Genomic DNA, 22984 nt, shown 5'->3' on the forward strand with positions numbered 1-22984 from the left:
CATTGAAAGCAATAAGTAGGAAGGTTAACATGACTTACTAATGAAAAAGTAACGTGTCAATTTTTATCACTTGACACTGTTGGTAAGTCGTAAATACTGCATCAGTGAATAATTGTTACATAAAACAGACATATTTTCACACAAAGATCACTTACACAGTCAAGAATAATGTCTGTTGAGTGATTTTAGTTACCGTATCAAAGGAACAGCGTTCCTCTTGTATTCACTCAGTTTAGTTTGCTGCTATTTAGTGTTTGGTTCAGTTTGTAAATTTTGTGGCTTCCAACTACAGATGTACTTTCTACTGTATTTTCAGAATACAATGTAATTTTGTATTGTATGTTTGCCTATAGATCAAATTTAGATTTTTGCCTGTTCAATTGATTCACTTCAATAAGCTCCATAGAAGTAACTTAGAATTGACTAGCTGAAAATGAACCAATTAAACAGTCTCTATCTAGTATGTGAATAATAATGAGACCACGTGAAAAATCTGTCATATTTCTATGCAAACCCAGAAATAATCAGACAGTTAGATGATTGTGGAAAGGATTTAGGACTTTAAATGGAGAAGAAATATTTCATATTCTGTGAAATGTCTAAGTCAATAAAGTCATAAAGTATCTGTGCTTCAGTTTTTTTACTTTTCATTCAAACTGTTAAACTTTTATCCTTTGTAATGAAAAAAACATGGATTGAATTAAAAACAAGTAAGAGGTACAAGTTTATTCCAGTCAATCATTACAGTTGCAGAAGCAGAGCTACACAGTGAACCTACAGAGAACGAACAACCTCGGTGGCGTTCAGCTGCAGTGTAACAGTGAGTGAGAATAAAGAAACAGTCGATCCAAACGAAGGACGAAGGGATGAGTATCGCTGCCGTGCTTCTGTTCGCCTCGTGCGTTTCCAGAAAGCGCATCAACATCTGTAACATTCATTCATCATTAAAAGGCTCGATGGAAGTTATTAAAGAAAAACTCCACAATGCGAGCACGTATTTGTACATAAATACCGACACATCAAAATGTTCACTGGCAATAAATATAATTTGTTTCATGACACAGACAACGTGAACTGTTTAGTATTTATGAAAATACTGTGTGGCTCTGGACCTTTTAGAAAGAATATAGACAAACACTCAAGGCCCACATGAGCATGTGGCAGATTAATAATTATTGATAATATATAAATATTGCTTTGGCAGTTTCCCTCCTTATCACTTCAAGTCTTTGGATGTGCTTGAGTCGGCAGTACTTCTTCCACTGAGCATGTTTTCAGCATCCTCCATGTCCTCCCAACGTTACGCTCAGTGACTTTCTTTTGTTCTTTAATAACTGTTGTCATACGTCCGTGTTTGTAACATTAGTTTAAGACTTTTCAATCTAAGTCCTGACTCTGACTTCACCGGTGTGACGACACCTTCAGGCTCCTCTCACTTACAAAGCAGGAACTAGCATCAGTCCTCCTTCTTCTCTATAGACCACCTGAGAGGAAGAAAATAATGCTGTAGGAATTTAACATGGCTTCTAGGACTGGTTGCACCTTTTAGCTGTTGAGTTCATGCAAGTGTTCATCTGTCCAAGTCACTGCAGCAGCACGATGCTGGTTGGTTAGCTGTTCCACGGCCGCATGCGCACTTGAAACGCGTTGCAGCAGCTTCCAGTTCAGCTGAAAGCAGATCATGAAACCGCCTGCAGTCAGCGGCCGTTTCTTCATGCACTGCACACAGAAGCCACTCCAAACCTTCGGCTACCCCTTCCCTCCTCTCCTACCCTCAATGTCCACTCCCATGAGAATCCTCGTGTACTCGTAGACGACGTAGGACACGCTCACGGCGGGGACGACTTTCAGCAGGTTGGGGGAGATTCCTCGATAAAGTCCGGCGACGCCCTCCTGGGTCACGATGCTGTGAAGCGACGCCAACATGGAGAGTCTCGGGGCTCCTTTCACGGAGGCTGACGGAGAGATTCACCAGAACATCTCAACGCAAGGAACACCAGAGCTTTCAACTGCATGTCAGAGTCTTCCTCATCAGTGAGCTCACTTGTCATTCCAACGTGTGGAACTTTGATATGATAATAAATGAGCTGTCTCCATGACAACTGGGAAAACTCTGTCCACTAAAAACTACAGAAAAAGCTGGTAAGTGGACGTTGAGCTCAACCTTCATCCTATTTTCATAATGTCGATGTTTAAATACTGCAAAGTGTGTGTTGTCATGGCAATATCAGTACAAACCATCGCCTTTTTTTTTTTTTTGCAAGAAAGAAAACTGAAATGGTTGTAAACTAGTGGCTCGTGTGCGAAATGAGTCCATCCTATGATGTGGAAAGAAGTCTGCAGTGCATCAACTAAATTTCATCATCGGTATAAGTAATTCATTTAAAGTTTTATTGTGACAAATGAAATGAAAATTGGAATAAATGATGATGAGGAAGACAATGATGTGAATCACAGGCTGCAGCCTTCAGTCACCACAAACCTCAACATCTCACCGTGTTCTCAGAGTCTCCACCGAAGGCATCAAATATCATTTTATTTATGACCAAATACTTCTATATCAATACTGTGAACATATTGTAACGATGACTACGAGGCTTTGAGTTAATATCCACAGTGAGATTTTTGGTAAATAATCCTGAGTGGATATAATAGGCAGGTAAAGGTGAATAATAGAACCTTTGGGTTTACTGTAATGGAGCCTTTTAAAGCACTTCATGTGTCTGTGTTCACCGAGACATGTCTGACCACATGTTTTCTGACCTTGAGCCTGCATTCGGGTGCGGATCAGCGCCAGCGGGTAACTCGCCAGCTGTCCACAAGTGCTGGAAACAGCGCCGCATCCGACCAGCACCATCACTCCCGGGTCAGCTAAACCTCTGTTCCGGTTCAGCCAAGAAAGCTTAAGAGTCTGTGGAATAAAAACGGGCGAGAAGAAGGTGAAATGGAGGAGAGAGGCGTTGCAGCTGCCGTGTGTCTTCACGTGTCTCTGACCTCGTAGACGGCCAGGTCGATGCCCGCGTACGGCACGATGCTCAGCATGTTGGGGACGTAGCCCTTGTAGAAGGCTGCGACGCCTTCCCTCTGCAGCATCTGTTTGGCACAGTCGGCTATTCCTGAGTACTGGCCGGTTCTTCTCAGTGTGAGGCGGGTCTTCAGCACCTGGAGGGACCAGATGGAAAAGAAAAACAAAAGAAAGACATCAGTCATTTTCATGCTATCCACAAAAGAGCGTTTTCTTGATACTACATGAACATCTGAATGTGTGTATTACCCTGATATTACCTCCAGGGGGTAGATGGCTGTCTGAGCGGTGGCTCCGGCCAGAGAGCCGGCCACGAACCTCTCGTGAATCCTCAGACTTCTTGTTTCATTACTGTCGCGCATCAAACTCTTGATCTGTGCAGAGATGTAGAGAAACCAACACAGTAAGAAGGAGTTGTATGAACATCGAAGTCACAAATTATTAGATACGATTAATGCAAAACAGATGAATTGTTACTGTAAGATATAGTTCCAAATTTTGGGAGACATGTTTATTTAGCTATCTATTTGCAGGAGCAGGGACTTCCTGGAGTCTTGTTGTCACTGTGAGGTTGCCGAGCAACAAGCAAAGACAGAGAAATTTCAGCCCAAAAAAAAAATCCAGCAGCTTTCGTCTTCTTCCAGTCGTTTCGAAGCTCTAAATCAGAGAATAAGCATATTTCCAAAAATGTTGAACTGTTCCTTTAAGTATTTGACTGAAATGAAAATAAATCTTTCGTAAAGTTTAGAAAGTGAATAAAAAGTCTCTAAATGTTTTAACGGTAGCAGAGGAAGGGATGAACCAACAGGAGAGATGAAGGATGAACAGATGTTGAGGAAGACTCTCCACCTGCTCGTAAGCTGTGAACTTGATCGCCGTCTCCGGGGCGAGTTTGAGCACATTGATTCCATTTCCTCTCCACAGCGACCACGGGCCGCCCTCCTTCACCAGGAACTGAAACCCGCTCAGCACGTTGCCTTTGAAGTCCGAGGAGCCATGAACCTGCAGGAGAAAGATCACCGTGAAGCAGCGACGGCAGACCGAAGCCTGAAGATGGAGATCGACAGAAAGCTTTCACACAAAAGCAGCAACACGTGAAGACTCGTGAGGTTCGGACGGATCGGAGACGGAGCGACCTGTCGGAAGACTTTGACGCGGTCCAGAGGGGCAGTTCCGGTCCGGGACGCGGACCCGGCCACGGCTCCGGCCACCAGCTGACGCCACACATAACCGGACTTCTTCTCCTCCTCGGAGAAGTCGTCTGGGACGGTGAGCTGCTCCCCGATATCCAACATCTACTGAAGCCAGAAGGTCCGAAAGAAGGAAGAGACACGTGTTGGAGATAAAAATCAATACTTCAATTCTGTTGTTCTTTATTGGACGGTCCGTATTAATTCTGTTCTTTATTGAACGGTCCGTATTAATTCTGTTCTTTATTGGACGGTCCGTATTAATTCTGTTCTTTATTGAACGGTCCGTATTAATTCTGTTCTTTATTGGACGGTCCGTATTAATTCTGTTCTTTATTGAACGGTCCGTATTAATTCTGTTCTTTATTGAACGGTCCGTATTAATTCTGTTCTTTATTGGACGGTCCGTATTAATTCTGTTCTTTATTGAACGGTCCGTATTAATTCTGTTCTTTATTGGACGGTCCGTATTAATTCTGTTCTTTATTGAACGGTCCGTATTAATTCTGTTCTTTATTGAACGGTCCGTATTAATTCTGTTCTTTATTGAACGGTCCGTATTAATTCTGTTCTTTATTGAACGGTCCGTATTAATTCTGTTCTTTATTGGATCTAAATGCATTTAAAATCGAGGTTCTTCTTGTCTACTATAGACGACGAGAAGTTCTGAACAGGAAGTGAGTTTTTCAGGCAGGAAGTACTGAACACATGGTTTGACCCAATCATGTATCAGAGTGTGTGTATCAGTGTGTGTGTATCAGTGTGTGTGTGTGTGTATCAGTGTGTGTGTATCAGTGTGTGTGTATCAGTGTGTGTGTATCAGTGTGTGTGTGTATCAGTGTGTGTGTATCAGTGTGTGTGTATCAGAGTGTGTGTGTATCAGAGTGTGTGTATCAGAGTGTGTGTGTGTGTGTATCAGTGTGTGTGTATCAGTGTGTGTGTGTGTGTGTATCAGTGTGTGTGTATCAGTGTGTGTGTATCAGTGTGTGTGTATCAGAGTGTGTGTGTATCAGAGTGTGTGTATCAGAGTGTGTGTGTGTGTATCAGTGTGTGTGTATCAGTGTGTGTGTGTGTGTGTATCAGTGTGTGTGTATCAGTGTGTGTGTATCAGTGTGTGTGTATCAGAGTGTGTGTGTATCAGAGTGTGTGTATCAGAGTGTGTGTATCAGTGTGTGTGTATCAGTGTGTGTGTGTGTGTATCAGTGTGTGTGTATCAGTGTGTGTGTGTATCAGAGTGTGTGTATCAGTGTGTGTGTGTGTGTATCAGTGTGTGTGTATCAGAGTGTGTGTATCAGTGTGTGTGTATCAGTGTGTGTGTGTGTGTGTATCAGTGTGTGTGTATCAGAGTGTGTGTATCAGTGTGTGTGTATCAGAGTGTGTGTATCAGTGTGTGTGTGTATCAGAGTGTGTGTATCAGTGTGTGTGTGTGTGTATCAGTGTGTGTGTATCAGTGTGTGTGTGTGTGTGTATCAGTGTGTGTGTATCAGTGTGTGTGTATCAGTGTGTGTGTATCAGAGTGTGTGTGTATCAGAGTGTGTGTATCAGAGTGTGTGTATCAGTGTGTGTGTATCAGTGTGTGTGTGTGTGTATCAGTGTGTGTGTATCAGTGTGTGTGTGTATCAGAGTGTGTGTATCAGTGTGTGTGTGTGTGTATCAGTGTGTGTGTATCAGAGTGTGTGTATCAGTGTGTGTGTATCAGTGTGTGTGTGTGTGTGTATCAGTGTGTGTGTATCAGAGTGTGTGTATCAGTGTGTGTGTATCAGAGTGTGTGTATCAGTGTGTGTGTGTATCAGAGTGTGTGTATCAGTGTGTGTGTGTGTGTATCAGTGTGTGTGTATCAGTGTGTGTGTGTATCAGAGTGTGTGTATCAGTGTGTGTGTGTGTGTATCAGTGTGTGTGTATCAGAGTGTGTGTATCAGTGTGTGTGTGTGTGTATCAGTGTGTGTGTATCAGTGTGTGTGTGTATCAGAGTGTGTGTATCAGTGTGTGTGTGTGTGTATCAGTGTGTGTGTATCAGAGTGTGTGTATCAGTGTGTGTGTATCAGTGTGTGTGTGTGTGTGTGTGTATCAGTGTGTGTGTATCAGAGTGTGTGTATCAGTGTGTGTGTATCAGAGTGTGTGTATCAGTGTGTGTGTGTGTATCAGAGTGTGTGTATCAGTGTGTGTGTGTGTGTATCAGTGTGTGTGTATCAGTGTGTGTGTGTATCAGAGTGTGTGTATCAGTGTGTGTGTGTGTGTATCAGTGTGTGTGTATCAGTGTGTGTGTATCAGAGTGTGTGTATCAGTGTGTGTGTGTGTGTGTATCAGTGTGTGTGTATCAGTGTGTGTGTGTGTATCAGAGTGTGTGTATCAGTGTGTGTGTGTGTGTATCAGTGTGTGTGTATCAGTGTGTGTGTATCAGAGTGTGTGTATCAGTGTGTGTGTATCAGAGTGTGTGTATCAGTGTGTGTGTGTGTGTATCAGTGTGTGTGTATCAGTGTGTGTGTGTATCAGAGTGTGTGTATCAGTGTGTGTGTGTGTGTATCAGTGTGTGTGTATCAGTGTGTGTGTGTATCAGAGTGTGTGTATCAGTGTGTGTGTGTGTATCAGAGTGTGTGTATCAGTGTGTGTGTGTGTGTATCAGTGTGTGTGTATCAGAGTGTGTGTATCAGTGTGTGTGTATCAGTGTGTGTGTGTGTGTGTGTATCAGTGTGTGTGTATCAGTGTGTGTGTGTATCAGAGTGTGTGTATCAGTGTGTGTGTGTGTGTGTATCAGTGTGTGTGTATCAGTGTGTGTGTATCAGAGTGTGTGTATCAGTGTGTGTGTATCAGAGTGTGTGTATCAGTGTGTGTGTATCAGAGTGTGTGTGTATCAGAGTGTGTGTATCAGTGTGTGTGTGTATCAGAGTGTGTGTATCAGTGTGTGTGTGTGTGTATCAGTGTGTGTGTATCAGTGTGTGTGTGTATCAGAGTGTGTGTATCAGTGTGTGTGTATCAGAGTGTGTGTGTATCAGAGTGTGTGTATCAGTGTGTGTGTGTGTGTATCAGTGTGTGTGTATCAGTGTGTGTGTATCAGAGTGTGTGTGTATCAGAGTGTGTGTATCAGAGTGTGTGTGTATCAGTGTGTGTGTGTGTATCAGTGTGTGTGTATCAGAGTGTGTGTATCAGTGTGTGTGTATCAGAGTGTGTGTATCAGTGTGTGTGCGTGTATCAGTGTGTGTGTGTGTGTATCAGTGTGTGTGTATCAGTGTGTGTATCAGAGTGTGTGTGTATCAGAGTGTGTGTATCAGTGTGTGTGTATCAGAGTGTGTGTATCAGTGTGTGTGTGTGTATCAGTGTGTGTATCAGAGTGTGTGTATCAGTGTGTGTGTATCAGAGTGTGTGTATCAGTGTGTGTGCGTGTATCAGTGTGTGTGTGTGTATCAGTGTGTGTGTGTATCAGAGTGTGTGTATCAGAGTGTGTGTATCAGAGTGTGTGTATCAGTGTGTGTGTATCAGAGTGTGTGTATCAGTGTGTGTGTGTGTGTATCAGTGTGTGTGTATCAGAGTGTGCGTATCAGTGTGTGTGTATCAGTGTGTGTGTATCCGAGTGTGTGTATCAGAGTGTGTGTATCAGAGTGTGTGTATCAATGTGTGTGTATCAGTGTGTATGTATCAGTGTGTGTGTATCCGAGTGTGTGTATCAAAGTGTGTGTATCAGAGTGTGTGTATCAATGTGTGTGTATCAGTGTGTGTGTATCAGTGTGTGTGTATCCGAGTGTGTGTATCAGAGTGTGTGTATCAGAGTGTGTGTATCAATGTGTGTGTATCAGAGTGTGCGTATCAGTGTGTGTGTATCCGAGTGTGTGTATCCGAGTGTGTGTATCAGAGTGTGTGTATCAGAGTGTGTGTATCAGAGTGTGTGTATCAGTGTGTGTGTATCCGAGTGTGTGTATCCGAGTGTGTGTATCAGAGTGTGTGTATCAGAGTGTGTGTATCAGTGTGTGTGTATCAGTGTGTGTATCAGAGTGTGTGTATCCGAGTGTGTGTATCCGAGTGTGTGTATCAGTGTGTGTGTATCAGAGTGTGTGTATCAGAGTGTGTGTATCAGTGTGTGTGTGTATCCGAGTGTGTGTATCAGTGTGTGTGTATCAGAGTGTGTGTATCCGAGTGTGTGTATCCGAGTGTGTGTATCAGTGTGTGTGTATCAGTGTGTGTGTATCAGAGTGTGTGTATCAGAGTGTGTGTATCAGTGTGTGTATCTGAGTGTGTGTGTATCAGAGTGTGTGTATCAGAGTGTGTGTATCAGTGTGTGTGTATCTGAGTGTGTGTGTATCAGAGTGTGTGTATCAGTGTGTGTGTGTGTGTGTATCAGTGTGTGTGTATCAGAGTGTGTGTATCCGAGTGTGTGTATCAGTGTGTGTATCAGAGTGTGTGTATCAGAGTGTGTGTATCAGTGTGTGTATCTGAGTGTGTGTGTGTATCAGAGTGTGTGTATCAGTGTGTGTGTATCCGAGTGTGTGTATCAGTGTGTGTATCAGTGTGTGTGTATCAGTGTGTGTGTATCAGAGTGTGTGTATCAGTGTGTGTGTGTGTGTGTATCAGTGTGTGTGTATCAGAGTGTGTGTATCCGAGTGTGTGTATCAGTGTGTGTATCAGTGTGTGTGTATCAGTGTGTGTGTGTATCAGAGTGTGTGTATCCGAGTGTGTGTATCCGAGTGTGTGTATCCGAGTGTGTGTATCAGTGTGTGTGTATCAGTGTGTGTGTATCAGTGTGTGTGTATCAGAGTGTGTGTATCAGAGTGTGTGTATCCGAGTGTGTGTATCAGTGTGTGTATCAGTGTGTGTGTATCAGTGTGTGTGTATCAGAGTGTGTGTATCAGAGTGTGTGTATCAGTGTGTGTGTGTGTATCAGAGTGTGTATCAGAGTGTGTGTATCAGAGTGTGTATCAGTGTGTGTGTGTATCAGTGTGTGTGTATCAGAGTGTGTGTATCCGAGTGTGTGTATCAGAGTGTGTGTATCAGTGTGTGTGTATCAGTGTGTGTGTATCAGAGTGTGTGTATCAGAGTGTGTGTATCAGTGTGTGTGTGTGTATCAGAGTGTGTATCAGAGTGTGTGTATCAGAGTGTGTATCAGTGTGTGTGTGTATCAGTGTGTGTGTATCAGAGTGTGTGTATCCGAGTGTGTGTATCAGTGTGTGTGTATCAGTGTGTGTGTATCAGTGTGTGTGTATCAGAGTGTGTGTATCCGAGTGTGTGTATCCGAGTGTGTGTATCCGAGTGTGTGTATCAGTGTGTGTGTATCAGTGTGTGTGTATCAGTGTGTGTGTATCAGAGTGTGTGTATCAGAGTGTGTATCAGAGTGTGTGTATCCGAGTGTGTGTATCAGTGTGTGTATCAGTGTGTGTGTATCAGTGTGTGTGTATCAGAGTGTGTATCAGAGTGTGTGTATCAGTGTGTGTGTGTGTATCAGAGTGTGTATCAGAGTGTGTGTATCAGAGTGTGTATCAGTGTGTGTGTGTATCAGTGTGTGTGTATCAGAGTGTGTGTATCAGAGTGTGTGTATCAGAGTGTGTGTATCAGTGTGTGTGTATCAGTGTGTGTGTATCAGAGTGTGTGTATCCGAGTGTGTGTATCAGAGTGTGTGTATCAGTGTGTGTGTGTGTATCAGAGTGTGTATCAGAGTGTGTGTATCAGTGTGTGTGTGTATCAGAGTGTGTGTATCCGAGTGTGTGTATCCGAGTGTGTGTATCAGTGTGTGTATCAGTGTGTGTGTATCCGAGTGTGTGTGTATCAGAGTGTGTGTATCAGAGTGTGTGTATCCGAGTGTGTGTATCCGAGTGTGTGTATCAGTGTGTGTGTATCCGAATGTGTGTATCAGTGTGTGTGTATCCGAATGTGTGTATCAGAGTGTGTGTATCAGAGTGTGTGTATCAGAGTGTGTGTGTATCAGAGTGTGTGTATCAGAGTGTGTGTATCCGAGTGTGTGTATCCGAGTGTGTGTATCAGTGTGTGTGTATCCGAATGTGTGTATCCGAGTGTGTGTATCCGAGTGTGTATCAGAGTGTGTGTATCCGAGTGTGTGTATCCGAGTGTGTGTATCAGTGTGTGTATCAGTGTGTGTGTATCAGTGTGTGTGTATCAGAGTGTGTATCAGTGTGTGTGTGTGTGTATCAGTGTGTGTGTATCCGAGTGTGTGTATCCGAGTGTGTGTATCCGAGTGTGTGTATCCGAGTGTGTGTATCAGAGTGTGTGTATCAGTGTGTGTGTATCAGAGTGTGTGTATCAGAGTGTGTGTATCAGAGTGTGTATCCGAGTGTGTGTATCCGAGTGTGTGTATCAGTGTGTGTATCAGTGTGTGTATCAGTGTGTGTGTATCAGTGTGTGTGTATCAGAGTGTGTGTATCAGTGTGTGTGTGTGTATCAGAGTGTGTGTGTGTATCAGAGTGTGTATCAGAGTGTGTGTATCAGAGTGTGTATCAGTGTGTGTGTGTATCAGAGTGTGTGTATCCGAGTGTGTGTATCCGAGTGTGTGTATCCGAGTGTGTGTATCAGTGTGTGTGTATCAGTGTGTGTGTATCAGTGTGTGTGTATCCGAGTGTGTGTATCCGAGTGTGTGTATCAGAGTGTGTGTATCAGTGTGTATCAGAGTGTGTTTATCAGAGTGTGTGTATCAGAGTGTGTGTATCAGAGTGTGTGTATCAGTGTGTGTGTGTATCAGTGTGTGTGTGTATCAGTGTGTGTGTGTGTGTGTATCAGTGTGTGTGTATCAGAGTGTGTGTATCAGAGTGTGTGTATCAGTGTGTGTGTATCAGTGTGTGTGTGTGTATCAGAGTGTGTGTATCAGAGTGTGTGTATCAGTGTGTGTGTGTGTATCAGAGTGTGTGTGTGTGTGTATCAGTGTGTGTGTATCAGAGTGTGTGTATCAGTGTGTGTGTATCAGTGTGTGTGTATCAGTGTGTGTGTGTGTGTATCAGAGTGTGTGTATCAGAGTGTGTGTATCAGAGTGTGTGTATCAGTGTGTGTGTGTGTGTATCAGAGTGTGTGTATCAGAGTGTGTGTATCAGTGTGTGTGTGTGTATCAGTGTGTGTGTGTGTGTGTGTATCAGTGTGTGTGTATCAGAGTGTGTGTATCAGTGTGTGTGTATCAGTGTGTGTGTATCAGTGTGTGTGTGTGTGTATCAGAGTGTGTGTATCAGAGTGTGTGTATCAGTGTGTGTGTGTGTATCAGAGTGTGTGTATCAGAGTGTGTGTATCAGAGTGTGTGTATCAGTGTGTGTGTGTGTGTATCAGAGTGTGTGTATCAGAGTGTGTGTATCAGAGTGTGTGTATCAGTGTGTGTGTGTGTATCAGAGTGTGTGTATCAGAGTGTGGTACTTTACCATCGAGCGTTTCCAGTAGCGTGCCACATCCTCCATGTTGGCGAGAGGTCTAAACAGGAAGTAGTCTCGCCACTCGTTCCAGTCGATGGTCATCGTACCGTCTTTGTCCATACTGGTTGAAACACAGAAACAAGTCATCAGTCATAGAATTATTAAAATACCGACTGAATCAGAAGAGGTAGGATCAATATCTTCGTTGCTTCAGGCCTGTTCATCACGGAGGCTGGATGTGTTATTAAAACACAACCCAGCAGTAACACACACTTATTTTAATCAGTGATGATCAGGTTTTATATTCTATTTATTATAATTCACATCTAAAAATACATCCTCAGATCCAGTCAGTAACAGCTCTCCCACCGAGGGAAGAACAAAGTGGGAAAATGAACTGAATGTGCTGTGTTGCATTAATATCTATATATCTATATATGTATATATCTATATATAGACATATAGATATATAGATATATTAGTATATGGTGTGGTCCGGGTACACGGACCTGCGGTTGATAACAGACCTCTGTAAAATCCGGGTGGCGTCCTCCCGGCTGATGTTCACACCGATGGCGTGCAGGCAGTCCTGAATCTCTGCTGCATCTATCTGACCTGCAGACACACAGCGCTTTGAAATAATAGTTAATAATTAATCATAATTATTTCATCTGCGTCCTGGGAGCTGCTACAAACCGTCGTTGTTCCTGTCCAGGCGGCGAAACAGGAGTTTAAGCTGCTTTTCATGGGAGCGAAGGAACTGCGTGAACTCCTGGAGGTCCAGCTCTCCATCCTGGTTGGTGTCTCCGGCCTCCACGATCTGACAGCACAGACAGGAAACACAGCTGTCAATCATTTGTTTCGGGTTATACACAAGTGCAACGAATACTTTCTGACCAGTGAAACTAAACCTGCCTGTTTAGTGCTGCTTATTAAAATACATTTTAGGAACATTAGACATCAAATCATTGTAAAGACAATCTATGAATAGTTCTGTACAACAGCATGAGTTTATCAAACAGAAGAGAGGTGACCGAGACAGAAACACTACAAGACAAGACTCCAGGTTTAAAGGCTTTATGTGAGTTATTGTATCTAAATATAGTGCTGTAGTGTGTTGTGTTGTTGAGGAATGACCTCCATAAAATACTGTTCATTTTGTGTTGGAGTGATTCGTTTGTCACACTGAGCATTCAAAACACAACATTCAAAAGTGTTTTAAATTCGTAATAAAGATATACTGACTAGTCTTTAAACATAAAGCTTGGATAACCACATCAAACAACCATCTGAAACATCATCTACCATCCTTAAAATGGGACTTTTCATCTGTTATCCAGTTCCATTACTGAGATATTGTCAGAATTCCTTTAAAAAAATGTGAACAAAGTCTTTAAAACCACAACAAATAAATGAGGGGTAACAAAAAAAGGAGACGTGTGAGCTGCTGGAATTAAACAAAATATTAAGAAACGTTAGAGAAGAAGAGTCTTTGGTTAATGAGCTACTGAGAGAAAGGTTACAAATCTCAGCTTACAGAGTCCTTCTACTGAAATAACCAGCAGGCTGCCCTTTACACACACACACACACACACACACACACACACACACACACACACACACACACACACACACACACACACACACACACACACTGAGAGGACAGACAGACAGACAGACAGACAGAGAGGACAGACAGAGAGAACAGACAGACAGCGAGAGAGAACAGACAGACAGACAGAGAGGACAGACAGACAGACAGACAGACAGAGAGGACAGACAGAGAGAACAGACAGACAGCGAGAGAGAACAGACAGACAGACAGAGAGGACAGACAGACAGACAGACAGAACAGACAGACAGCGAGAGAGAACAGACAGACAGACAGAGAGGACAGACAGAGAGAACAGACAGACAGACAGACAGACAGACAGAGAGGACAGACAGACAGACAGACAGAACAGACAGACAGACAGAGAGGACAGACAGACAGACAGAGAGGACAGACAGACAGACAGAGAGGACAGACAGACAGACAGAGAGGACAGACAGACAGAGAGGACAGACAGAGAGAACAGACAGACAGACAGAGAGGACAGACAGACAGACAGACAGAACAGACAGACAGACAGAGAGGACAGACAGACAGAGAGGACAGACAGAGAGAACAGACAGACAGACAGACAGACAGACAGAGAGGACAGACAGACAGACAGACAGACAGACAGAGAGGACAGACAGACAGACAGAGAGAACAGACAGACAGACAGACAGACAGAGAGGACAGACAGACAGACAGAGAGAACAGACAGACAGACAGACAGACAGAGAGGACAGACAGACAGACAGACAGACAGACAGACAGACAGACAGACTGTTTGTATTCACCAAACAAAGCCATGCTGCTGGTGCTGCTGAATAAACAGTGAAGAGTTTTACATGATAAAAACAGAGAGGAAGATCTCATGTTTAATGTGAAGATCATGTTCAACAGTAGAGAAGGAAACTCTGACACCCAGACGTACGTCCAACCTGTCAATAATCAGCCTGTTGATGGTCAACAGGAAGAGAGTGTTTGTCCTCCAGAGTGCAGAATGTAAAACTGCTGCTGTGATGTCATACCTGTGTCCTGCTGTCTCACCCTCTCCATGTGACCTGTCTGCTGTGATGTCATACCTGTGTCCTGCTGTCTCACCCTCTCCATGTGACCTGTCTGCTGTGATGTCATACCTGTGTCCTGCTGTCTCACCCTCTCCATGTGACCTGTCTGCTGTGATGTCATACCTGTGTCCTGCTGTCTCACCCTCTCCATGTGACCTGTCTGCTGTGATGTCATATCTGTGTCCTGCTGTCTCACCCTCTCCATGTGACCTGTCTGCTGTGATGTCATACCTGTGTCCTGCTGTCTCACCCTCTCCATGTGACCTGTCTGCTGTGATGTCATATCTGTGTCCTGCTGTCTCACCCTCTCCATGTGACCTGTCTGCTGTGATGTCATATCTGTGTCCTGCTGTCTCACCCTCTCCATGTGACCTGTCTGCTGTGATGTCATACGTGTGTCCTGCTGTCTCACCCTCTCCAGGGAGCCTCTGGGAAGCCCTCGACCCGCCAGCCCTGCCCGCAGTTCAACCATGTCAATGCGTCCATCTTTGTTGAGGTCCAGCTGGTCAAACAGCTCAGCCCAGCACTTCTCCCTCTCCTGGTCCGGACCCGGGGACACGCTGTCCTGGCAGTGGACCCGAGGGAACCGAGCCCGCTGGAGTGCCATAACTGGTCGACAGTCAGTCAGCTGGGTGAGATACAGCGGAGTCACTTTAACACACAGGAAGGTCGTTGCTTCAAACGTCCACGTGTACATTTATGTTTTCAAATCAAAACCGTGATGTACATTTACTGAGGACAATGGTTGGGTCCCAAACCATGGTTTGGGGACCCTACAAAGGCCTGCAAGGCCGTTCTGAAGGGTCCTTAAAGGAGAAGCTGTGAATTCATGATAGATGTCAAAAAAAGATTAAAATCAGTGCAGAACTCAAAGAAAATTATTATTTCCCACAGAACCTGCCTACAATACCCACAATGCAACTCACCCTCCAACAGGTTTAGATTGGAGATCCAGGTGTGTTATGCTAGTAGCTGACTAGGACAAATATCTCAAAGTTCTCTGAAGCCACAAAACGTTTTTTTCTTGTGTCCTCAACACCTGTAAACACACCGAGCTGTAAAATCAGTGGGTTCATATTTTTACTTCAAATATCACGTCTGCTTGAACTGACCACAAAGTTAATTGATGCAGGTGCAGAAAAGAGGTTTCAGCATACAGACCTCCAGTTTTCATTTCATTGGACATGGTGTTCCTATTATTTTGTCCCATCATGTATATATGTAAATGAGCACCATAATAAGTATTGATTCAACTATCTTACGTCATTAGGAAACATCCTGGTTTACATGTTAGTGTGTCCTCCCTTCAATCTGATCCATCATTTAAATACTTGCAGCTAATCAAACGTTTCTTAAAATGAACTTTAAACATCTTTCTAACAGATCTGAGGAACGAACTGCTGACTTTATTGATAAAGGTTCCGGTATCAGTAATCACCACAAACACGCCTCCAACGCGCATCGACGCAGGTTTGATCCACATCTTGTGTCAACTACAGCAGCAGCTTATCCTCCATATCCGCAGATGATTACCTCCATCTGCTCTAAGAATACTACTCACAGCTGCAGAGGACCGGGAGAAGGAAACCGGGTCACCGGTGGGTCCGTCCTGAGACCGGTGGGTCCGTCCTGAGACCGGGTCCAACACCAGACCAGCTGTCTCCTGTCCTGTTGATCCCTCCGTCTCCTGTTGAGGAAGCAGGAAGCGAGACACTGACCGCCGCCCCCCTGCAGGAGGAGGAGCCCTCTGGTGGTGGAGCCTGTTGGTGGAGGAGCCCGTTGGTGTTGGAGCCCTCTGGTGGTGGAGCCCGTTGGTGGAGGAGCCCGTTGGTGTTGGAGCCCTCTGGTGGTGGAGCCCGTTGGTGGAGGAGCCCGTTGGTGGAGGAGCCTTCTGGTGGTGGAGCCCGTTGGTGGAGGAGCCCGTTGGTGGAGGAGCCCGTTGGTGTTGGAGCCCTCTGGTGGTGGAGCCCGTTGGTGGAGGAGCCCGTTGGTGGAGGAGCCTGATGGTGGAGGAGCCCGTTGGTGGAGCCTGCTGGTGGAGGAGCCCTCTGGTGGAGCCTGATGGTGGAGGAGCCCATTGGTGGAGCCTGCTGGTGGAGGAGCCCGTTGGTTGAGGAGCCCTCTGGTGGAGCCTGATGGTGGAGCCTGATGGTTGAGGAGCCCGTTGGTGGAGCCTGCTGGTGGAGGAGCCTGTTGGTGGAGGAGCCCTCTGGTGGAGCCTGATGGTGGAGGAGCCCGTTGGTGGAGCCTGCTGGTGGAGGAGCCTGTTGGTGGAGGAGCCCTCTGGTGGAGCCTGATGGTGGAGCCTGATGGTTGAGGAGCCCGTTGGTGGAGCCTGCTGGTGGAGGAGCCTGTTGGTGGAGGAGCCCTCTGGTGGAGCCTGATGGTGGAGGAGCCCTCTGGTGGAGCCCGCTGGTGGAGTACTGGCCGATCTGAGTATCTGGAGGCTGTTGCATGTCACTTCTTAGATATTATTCTCTCTTCATCAGGACCAACTTGAGCTTCTGAGAACACAATGAAAAGCTCCATTCTGCATTATAAGTGGTCGGACTGCTTTCAAGCTTTCAGTTTATTCTGCAAGCAAAAGGGACTTTTTAATGAATGTAGGCTCATTAACTATCTGGCTGCTTTATTTAAACATGCAAAAAATAGTCTGCTTTGAATAATAATTTGTGTGTGATACGACTTTAAAAAAAAAAAAGTTATGACAAATTCTTAAAAACATATCTACTCCTCAGTGAATGACAAAATCCGTTGTTTTGCTAAGTTATTTCGAAGGTTTAACGGCCTCATATACTGCAGTGAAAAACGTGTATGTTCAGTGTTTACTATTTTCACTATTTTCACTATTTTTACACTTGTGTTGAATATTCTGCAGTTTTCTGCTGTTCGTGTTCATGTTCTGCTGCACAGCTCAAACATCCGAGTGAAGAATGTCAGTGAGTATTTCTTCCATCACTGTTGATAATAGCATCCTACACATTAAGAAAACATCTGGAAAGAGCTGGAAGAGAATCCTGTTATCAAATTAAATTATTAAATCTTGTTATTAAAGCAGATATATTGTATTTTCTGATTTTGATTATTTCCACCATCATTATTGTGTCATCTCTCCGGTGATGAGTGACGTCTCCCCTCCACCTGCTCCTCCCTCATCACTTCAGAGGCTGTAGGTTCTGTAGATGACAGACTGTTAATGTACCCTGAACCCCCCCCCCCCCCCCCCCCCCCCCCCACACACACACCCTTTGATTTTCCTATTCCATGCAGGCCTTTCTGTGTGTGGGACGTTGACAGGCCTACGTGGGCTCTCGTTCAGCCGTTTCATCTCCATTCAGCTGCGTCGCTACACCTGCTGGTCTGAGAGCAGCAGATCAGATCAGATAGCAGGTCCACCGCAGCAATATAAGAGCAGCTGGTTGTAGTTTGGGAGGCTGACTGACTGAAGGTCTGTTCTTCTTCCCTCTGCAGATTAACAATGTGTAAAGGTCTCTCCTCGCTGCCTTCCTCATGTCTGGAGAAGTAAGTATTCATCTCAGACATCATGTTTCATATGAATAAATGTGCTCGCTGTGTTTGTTGTCGTGTTGCACTGTGATTTCTTGTGTCTGTGTTATTTCAGGGCAAAAGAGATGCGGGTGAAGTTGAGCCACCTGGCTGAGAGCCACAAGCACAAGTAAATCTACTGAAATCTGCATTTCAAGTAAGCAGTGAATCAGTGGAGCTGAAGCCACATGTTGACTACTTCTGTCTCCTCAGGATTCAGGATGGAAAAAGTCCTCAAGACCTGGAAACTCTGCTGAACAAGAAAAGTAAGACGTCGCTTCTAAAGTCAGTTCATTGATGCAACAGCACAACAGGCCGTTTTTATTTCACATTAGAAAAAGATCACGTTGATGACGGCTGAATCCCGTCAGTCCTGTGTTCTGTCACCATTTACTGCCAGTCAAAATATCTACTGTGAAGAAGGCCATTTGTTCTGATACACATTTTGTTTGACCGGCGTAAAACTATGGAAAATATATAGTAGTGACACCATCTAAGTAAAAAAATAAATAAATAAATAAATTCTTCTTTTTAAGAAATAAATGAATGCATCATAAAATGCACTCTTAAAGGCTGTTGGCTAATGTATCATTAATAATGATAATAATGAATCATTACTGATTCAGATGTCAGTGTTACATTTTAACATTCAACATCATAACTAATAAATTCTACTTGTGTGCACATTTGAAGATATTGCTCAAAAGTTATAGTCTTGCTTTAATATAAAATATATCCAAATATAGAAATAGTTTGAGCTTTACTCTTATTTTGCCAATGCCTTGAGAATATTGACATTTTGCTATTTTACTTTTCATGTTGTCACTCAGCAGCTGAAAATGTCAAATCACTAAGACCTCACACAGTTTCTAAAAACCTAATGTTTAGGTCATAATATTTGTTAATATTTCTACATTTTTCTACAGTTTTTGACAACAGAACTATTTGGAAGCTCCTTTTGAGGCTGATTTTCCTGAGAACTGTTTCGTAGTTTTGCAGCCAGACAAGCAGAAGCAGCTCCGACGTGAAGTTGCTTTCTTTGACTCTTCTTGATTCGTCTCTGCGGCTCCTTCTCGTCTTTGGTCCTCTCAGGTGGTCTGCAGCTGTTTCGTGGGTTCCTGCGGTCCGAGTTCAGCGAGGAGAACCTGGAGTTCTGGCTGGCATGCGAGGACTACAGGGTTTCGCCTTCAAACCTGCAGAAGATGAAGGCCAGCAGCATCTACAGCCAGTTCCTCGACCCCGACGCCCCGCAGGAGGTCGGTGAGGAGCGGCTGAAGGATGCGCGTGAACTCTTAACGTGAAGCTTCTTCTGATCAGCTGCTTCTTCCCCTCCAGGTGAACCTCGATGCCGAGACCCGCGAGGCTCTGCTGAGCCTGATGGACTCTCCGTGTGCCGACACGTTCAACAAGGCGCAGCACAGGATCTACAGCCTGATGGCCGAGGACTCCTTCCCTCGCTTCCTGCGCTCCCATCACGGCGTGGACGCCATAAAGGCTCTTTAAACGTCTTCAGAAAGAAGTGCTGCTGAACTCATGCTGCTTGATATGTTGATTGTATTTGAACAGCTTGTTTCGTGATGTTAACCAGAAGATTCTGCTGTTCTGTTAGTTAACCTCTTAATCATGAAGCTTCAATGTAAACGTGTGCTTTGAACTACATAAACTACAAGTTATAAATAAATAAATAAATAACTGTAACTGATGTGTTTAATGGAATCTGTGTTTTTCCTAATAGAAACTGTATTTAGTGTTTTTAATATCCCCGTCAGCGGTTTGTAGGAAGAGAAGTTGACAGTATTTCTGGACCTCTGCCGGGTTCTGCAGCCTTGAGAAGAGTCCGGCTGCTTCCTCTAATGATGCTGGTTATTCAGGACAGACGGCGCTTCAGCTCAACAGCTTCACCTTGAAGTTTTAGCTCAAAATAACAGATTTGCTTTAAAGCCGGTTCAGCGGTGCATCGCCATGGTAACCTGTGATGACAGGCAGCTCCGGTTCTGTTCAGGTCCCTGAATTTAAACATTAAACTTCACCGCTTTCACACAAATGTTGTAAGAAGCCTTTCAGAGCTGCAGACCGAGGATGTGATGTCTGAATATCGCAGGTCACCAGTTCAGTTCTTCACTTCAGATTCAGAGTTCAGTTAAACGTAGAAATGATTTCCCTGAAACTCGGATGGTTTTAGAGCGTCTTCCTGTACGAATATTCTCACATCACATTATTTAGATTATTAAAGCAAGATGATACAAAACTGTAGTTCACTTCTTTAATACTTAGTATCATGAAGTCATGTTGCCACTTATTATTATGGTCTGTACAGTGAAGACGATACAATAATCTGAGATTCACAAAAAGAAGTTTGAATGTCGTGTTAAAAAGTGATTTTCTAGGTGCATTTTGTTTTGATCTTTACAGTAAATATTGATCAGTCAGTATTGATCAGTCAATATTGATCAGTCAGTATTGATCAGTCAATATTGATCAGTCAGTATTGATCAGTCAATATTGATCAGTCAGTATTGACTTCTTAAACGAGCGTATTTACAAGAATGGCTGTAAATGTTTCTGTCTGAGTTTAAGTGGAACATCTGTGGAACATCTGTGGAACATCTGTGGAACATCTGTGGAGCACTTTGACTCCGTCTGTTATGTCACAACACCGTCGGACTCGGTTCTGATCGGTGGTCCTATTTGGAGCTGGTTCCGGGCCGGGCTGCTGCTGGGTTTCCTTTCTTTTCGGCCCCTTTAATGACGCTGAGCGGTTTGTGGAGGGACGAGCTGGCCCTCTGGGTCACCTCCTGCTCGATCTTGTTCCTGATGGCGACCTCGAGACCCTTCAGAGATAAAACTGTTCACGGTCCGATTCCTCCGTTAGACTTACAGAGCTGAGATCAGACCGACGTTTCAAACTCACCTTCTTCAGCTTCTGTTGCTGAACCACATGAGCCTTCTTCGGTGCGATGACCCGCCCTGTTCACAGGAAGCACCAAAACATGGAGTCAAGTTCACACGTCATGAAACATCAAACCGGTCTGTGAAAGTCTGTCAGTCAGGCTGCAGGTTGTGGTTCTGCTGGACTGTTAAACAGTCAGTCTGATTCACAAAGTTTGATTTCCTGCATTTATTTAAGACCGAGGTTCCTAATAATCTGGCATCTTAATTTATAATCACACTGTAACTCTGGATGTTGTGGTGTAAATATGGAAGATAGCTCAGTGCACTTTTCATCACTGTCTGAGTACAATCAGATAAACTGCACAAATTATGAGCCAAGTATGAGTTTTTTAAATGAAAATCACCAAAACAAAATTAGAACAAAAGTCGTAATAATGGATAACAATGATCAGTGGTGATGATCACGTGTCCAGAGCAGATGTCCATCACTGGCAGCATGTGAAATTCATTACTCGCTGGATGAACATTTTTAATAAATATGATTCTCGTTGGACATTTTGTTTAAACCACGTGTTCATGTTTGCATGCAGGTCACGTGTTCGAGCTCATCGACTCGATGTCGTTCGTTTTCTTTTCTGACCAGATAACCACGTGCTGGACTCTCACCTCCTTTCTTCGGGCCCTTCTGTCGGCCGGGCTGATGTTTCTTGGAGCCTCCTGGTCGCTGAGATTTAAACTTCTGGGAACCTTGAGCCATCTTTACTAACCGGAAGTACACAAAGCGCTTCTCTTCTTCGTCGATTACAAAAAGGGTTTACATCCGTCGCTCGTCCCACTGCCGCCACCTGCTGGTGAGAACACCATTTATTACGCCTTCAAATCCACGAAGTTGGAGTCTGAGGTTCCAGATGTGTCACTAATGAGGGAACTGCCTGTTAAACATCTGGCAGTTCTAATTTTATCTCTATTATATTATATATTATTATTATTATATATTAGCTATTGAAGTGTGTGTTTTCATCGTGCTATTAAGGCCTTCAGGCAAAAAGACTGTGGATGCCTTTGAGTCTGAAAGATTAAAAAGATCTAAAATTATTAGAAATATAGAATTCCACTCTAAAGAAAATCATCTACAGGACCACCGCCGCTGAAAATTGAGCCAGAGAGTCGACCATTTTTTATTTCTATAAGTGGAAAGACCACACTGAAGGAAAAAGCAAAAAAAAAAAAAAAAAAGATTTTCGTCACCACCTGTGGACAAATTCTTCTGCTGGTGTTTAATCCTATTTGATACATGCATTTGTTCACGACATCAAATTCAAAACTTACAAAACTGTCTGCTTAGATATCATCAGCTGATCACTCCAGAAACTCAATAAGACATATTAAACATTCTGTGATCGGGTCATCTCCTCAACAGTAAATCTAAATTATTACCATGAAACCGGACATAGGAGGGATTGAATGAGGTTAGACTGAAAGTCAGTCATAAAATTAGATGTGAGATTTACAACCAGATAAAATCTATGTTGATGAGTTCTGTGACGATGATGTTAAATGTGTGTATTTTTGTGTTTATCTCGTTGTACAAATTCTTTGTGGTGCAAGAAAAAAATAACTGACAATAAAGTATCATCACAATCATTTGATGCACAAAGAAGTCTCCAAGAACTCCTGAATTTCATCACAGCATCAGCAGGTAACCATGGCAACGTTTGGTGTAAAGCGATGGTACAGATTTGATCTGCCAACGAACTGAACGTGTCCAGACGTAAACATTCATGCACAGTGAAAAGATGCAAAGCAGCAGAATTAATATTATATTCTACGAGTGAGCGTTTTACTGAAAAAATACATTTGGATGTCACCAATATTTTAAATTGTAACTAATTTTACACATTTTTCTCAGTAGCTGCCAAAGATGAGTTCCATTTACTGTTATTTCATTCCACGTAATTCGTTCCTTCCCATCAAGACTGCATCATGTAGATTTAATGTGAATTGAAGACGAACAAAAACAACTCTTTTCACTGTGGTTTTATTCTTTTTACTGTATTGATGTGAAAGAGAAATCTCTTAAATCATGACTGCACTTTACAGCATTATATTCATATACGTATATATATAAAAAAAAAAAAAAAAAAAAATCCAGTTTTGAACTATTTCCACGTTACAAAATTAAACCCAGATCAGGTGATTATCAAGAACAACAATAACATACTTGCACTTAAAGAGGCCATCTGAACAACACTCCCTCCGCCACGTTAATAACTGGATAACACACAAGCTCCTGCTTCCATCCATCCGACCGATGTGGAAACGACGGAGCGAGCAGCTCA

At 43.7% G+C, this 22984-nt stretch overlaps 3 protein-coding genes across 8 annotated transcripts; 1 reads left to right on the forward strand and 2 right to left on the reverse strand.

The window, feature by feature from the left end:
• Nucleotides 1–695: 695 nt before the first annotated feature.
• On the reverse strand, nucleotides 696–14814 carry LOC138192383 (mitochondrial adenyl nucleotide antiporter SLC25A23-like). 3 transcript variants are annotated; one of them, XM_069139748.1, is made up of 11 exons: nucleotides 14620–14814; nucleotides 12243–12366; nucleotides 12074–12161; nucleotides 11556–11667; nucleotides 4162–4320; nucleotides 3875–4027; nucleotides 3286–3399; nucleotides 2995–3162; nucleotides 2764–2911; nucleotides 1773–1955; nucleotides 696–1484 (listed from the first exon to the last, which is right to left on the reverse strand). In XM_069139748.1, exons 1-11 carry the CDS (start codon nucleotides 14812–14814, stop codon nucleotides 1474–1476), a joined length of 1455 nt encoding a protein of 484 aa, XP_068995849.1. In that variant the 3' UTR covers nucleotides 696–1473. The 3 variants fall into 3 exon arrangements, with proteins under 3 accessions (XP_068995849.1, XP_068995848.1, XP_068995850.1); XM_069139747.1 differs by having other exon boundaries at nucleotides 696–1955; XM_069139749.1 differs by having other exon boundaries at nucleotides 696–1955; nucleotides 12074–12156; nucleotides 14620–14704.
• Nucleotides 14815–15888: 1074 nt separating this feature from the next.
• Nucleotides 15889–19414, forward strand: LOC138192384 (regulator of G-protein signaling 5). 4 transcript variants are annotated; one of them, XM_069139751.1, is made up of 7 exons: nucleotides 15889–17146; nucleotides 17478–17597; nucleotides 17679–17729; nucleotides 17830–17883; nucleotides 17967–18019; nucleotides 18846–19009; nucleotides 19089–19414. In XM_069139751.1, exons 3-7 carry the CDS (start codon nucleotides 17686–17688, stop codon nucleotides 19254–19256), a joined length of 483 nt encoding a protein of 160 aa, XP_068995852.1. In that variant the 5' UTR covers nucleotides 15889–17146; nucleotides 17478–17597; nucleotides 17679–17685; the 3' UTR covers nucleotides 19257–19414. The 4 variants fall into 4 exon arrangements, with proteins under 4 accessions (XP_068995852.1, XP_068995853.1, XP_068995851.1 ...); XM_069139752.1 differs by having other exon boundaries at nucleotides 15889–16622; nucleotides 17086–17146; nucleotides 17478–17729; XM_069139750.1 differs by lacking the exon at nucleotides 17478–17597.
• A 588-nt stretch (nucleotides 19415–20002) lies between these two features.
• On the reverse strand, nucleotides 20003–21452 carry cunh19orf53 (chromosome unknown C19orf53 homolog). Its single transcript, XM_069139724.1, has 3 exons — nucleotides 21312–21452; nucleotides 20665–20720; nucleotides 20003–20584 (listed from the first exon to the last, which is right to left on the reverse strand). Exons 1-3 carry the CDS (start codon nucleotides 21400–21402, stop codon nucleotides 20438–20440), a joined length of 294 nt encoding a protein of 97 aa, XP_068995825.1. The 5' UTR covers nucleotides 21403–21452; the 3' UTR covers nucleotides 20003–20437.
• Between the last annotated feature and the right edge of the window lie 1532 nt (nucleotides 21453–22984).

Source organism: Embiotoca jacksoni, unplaced genomic scaffold, assembly GCF_022577435.1.
Source record: "Embiotoca jacksoni isolate LCO1_2020_lvr unplaced genomic scaffold, fEmbJac1.0.p SCAF_85, whole genome shotgun sequence".
NCBI lineage: Eukaryota > Metazoa > Chordata > Actinopteri > Embiotocidae > Embiotoca > Embiotoca jacksoni.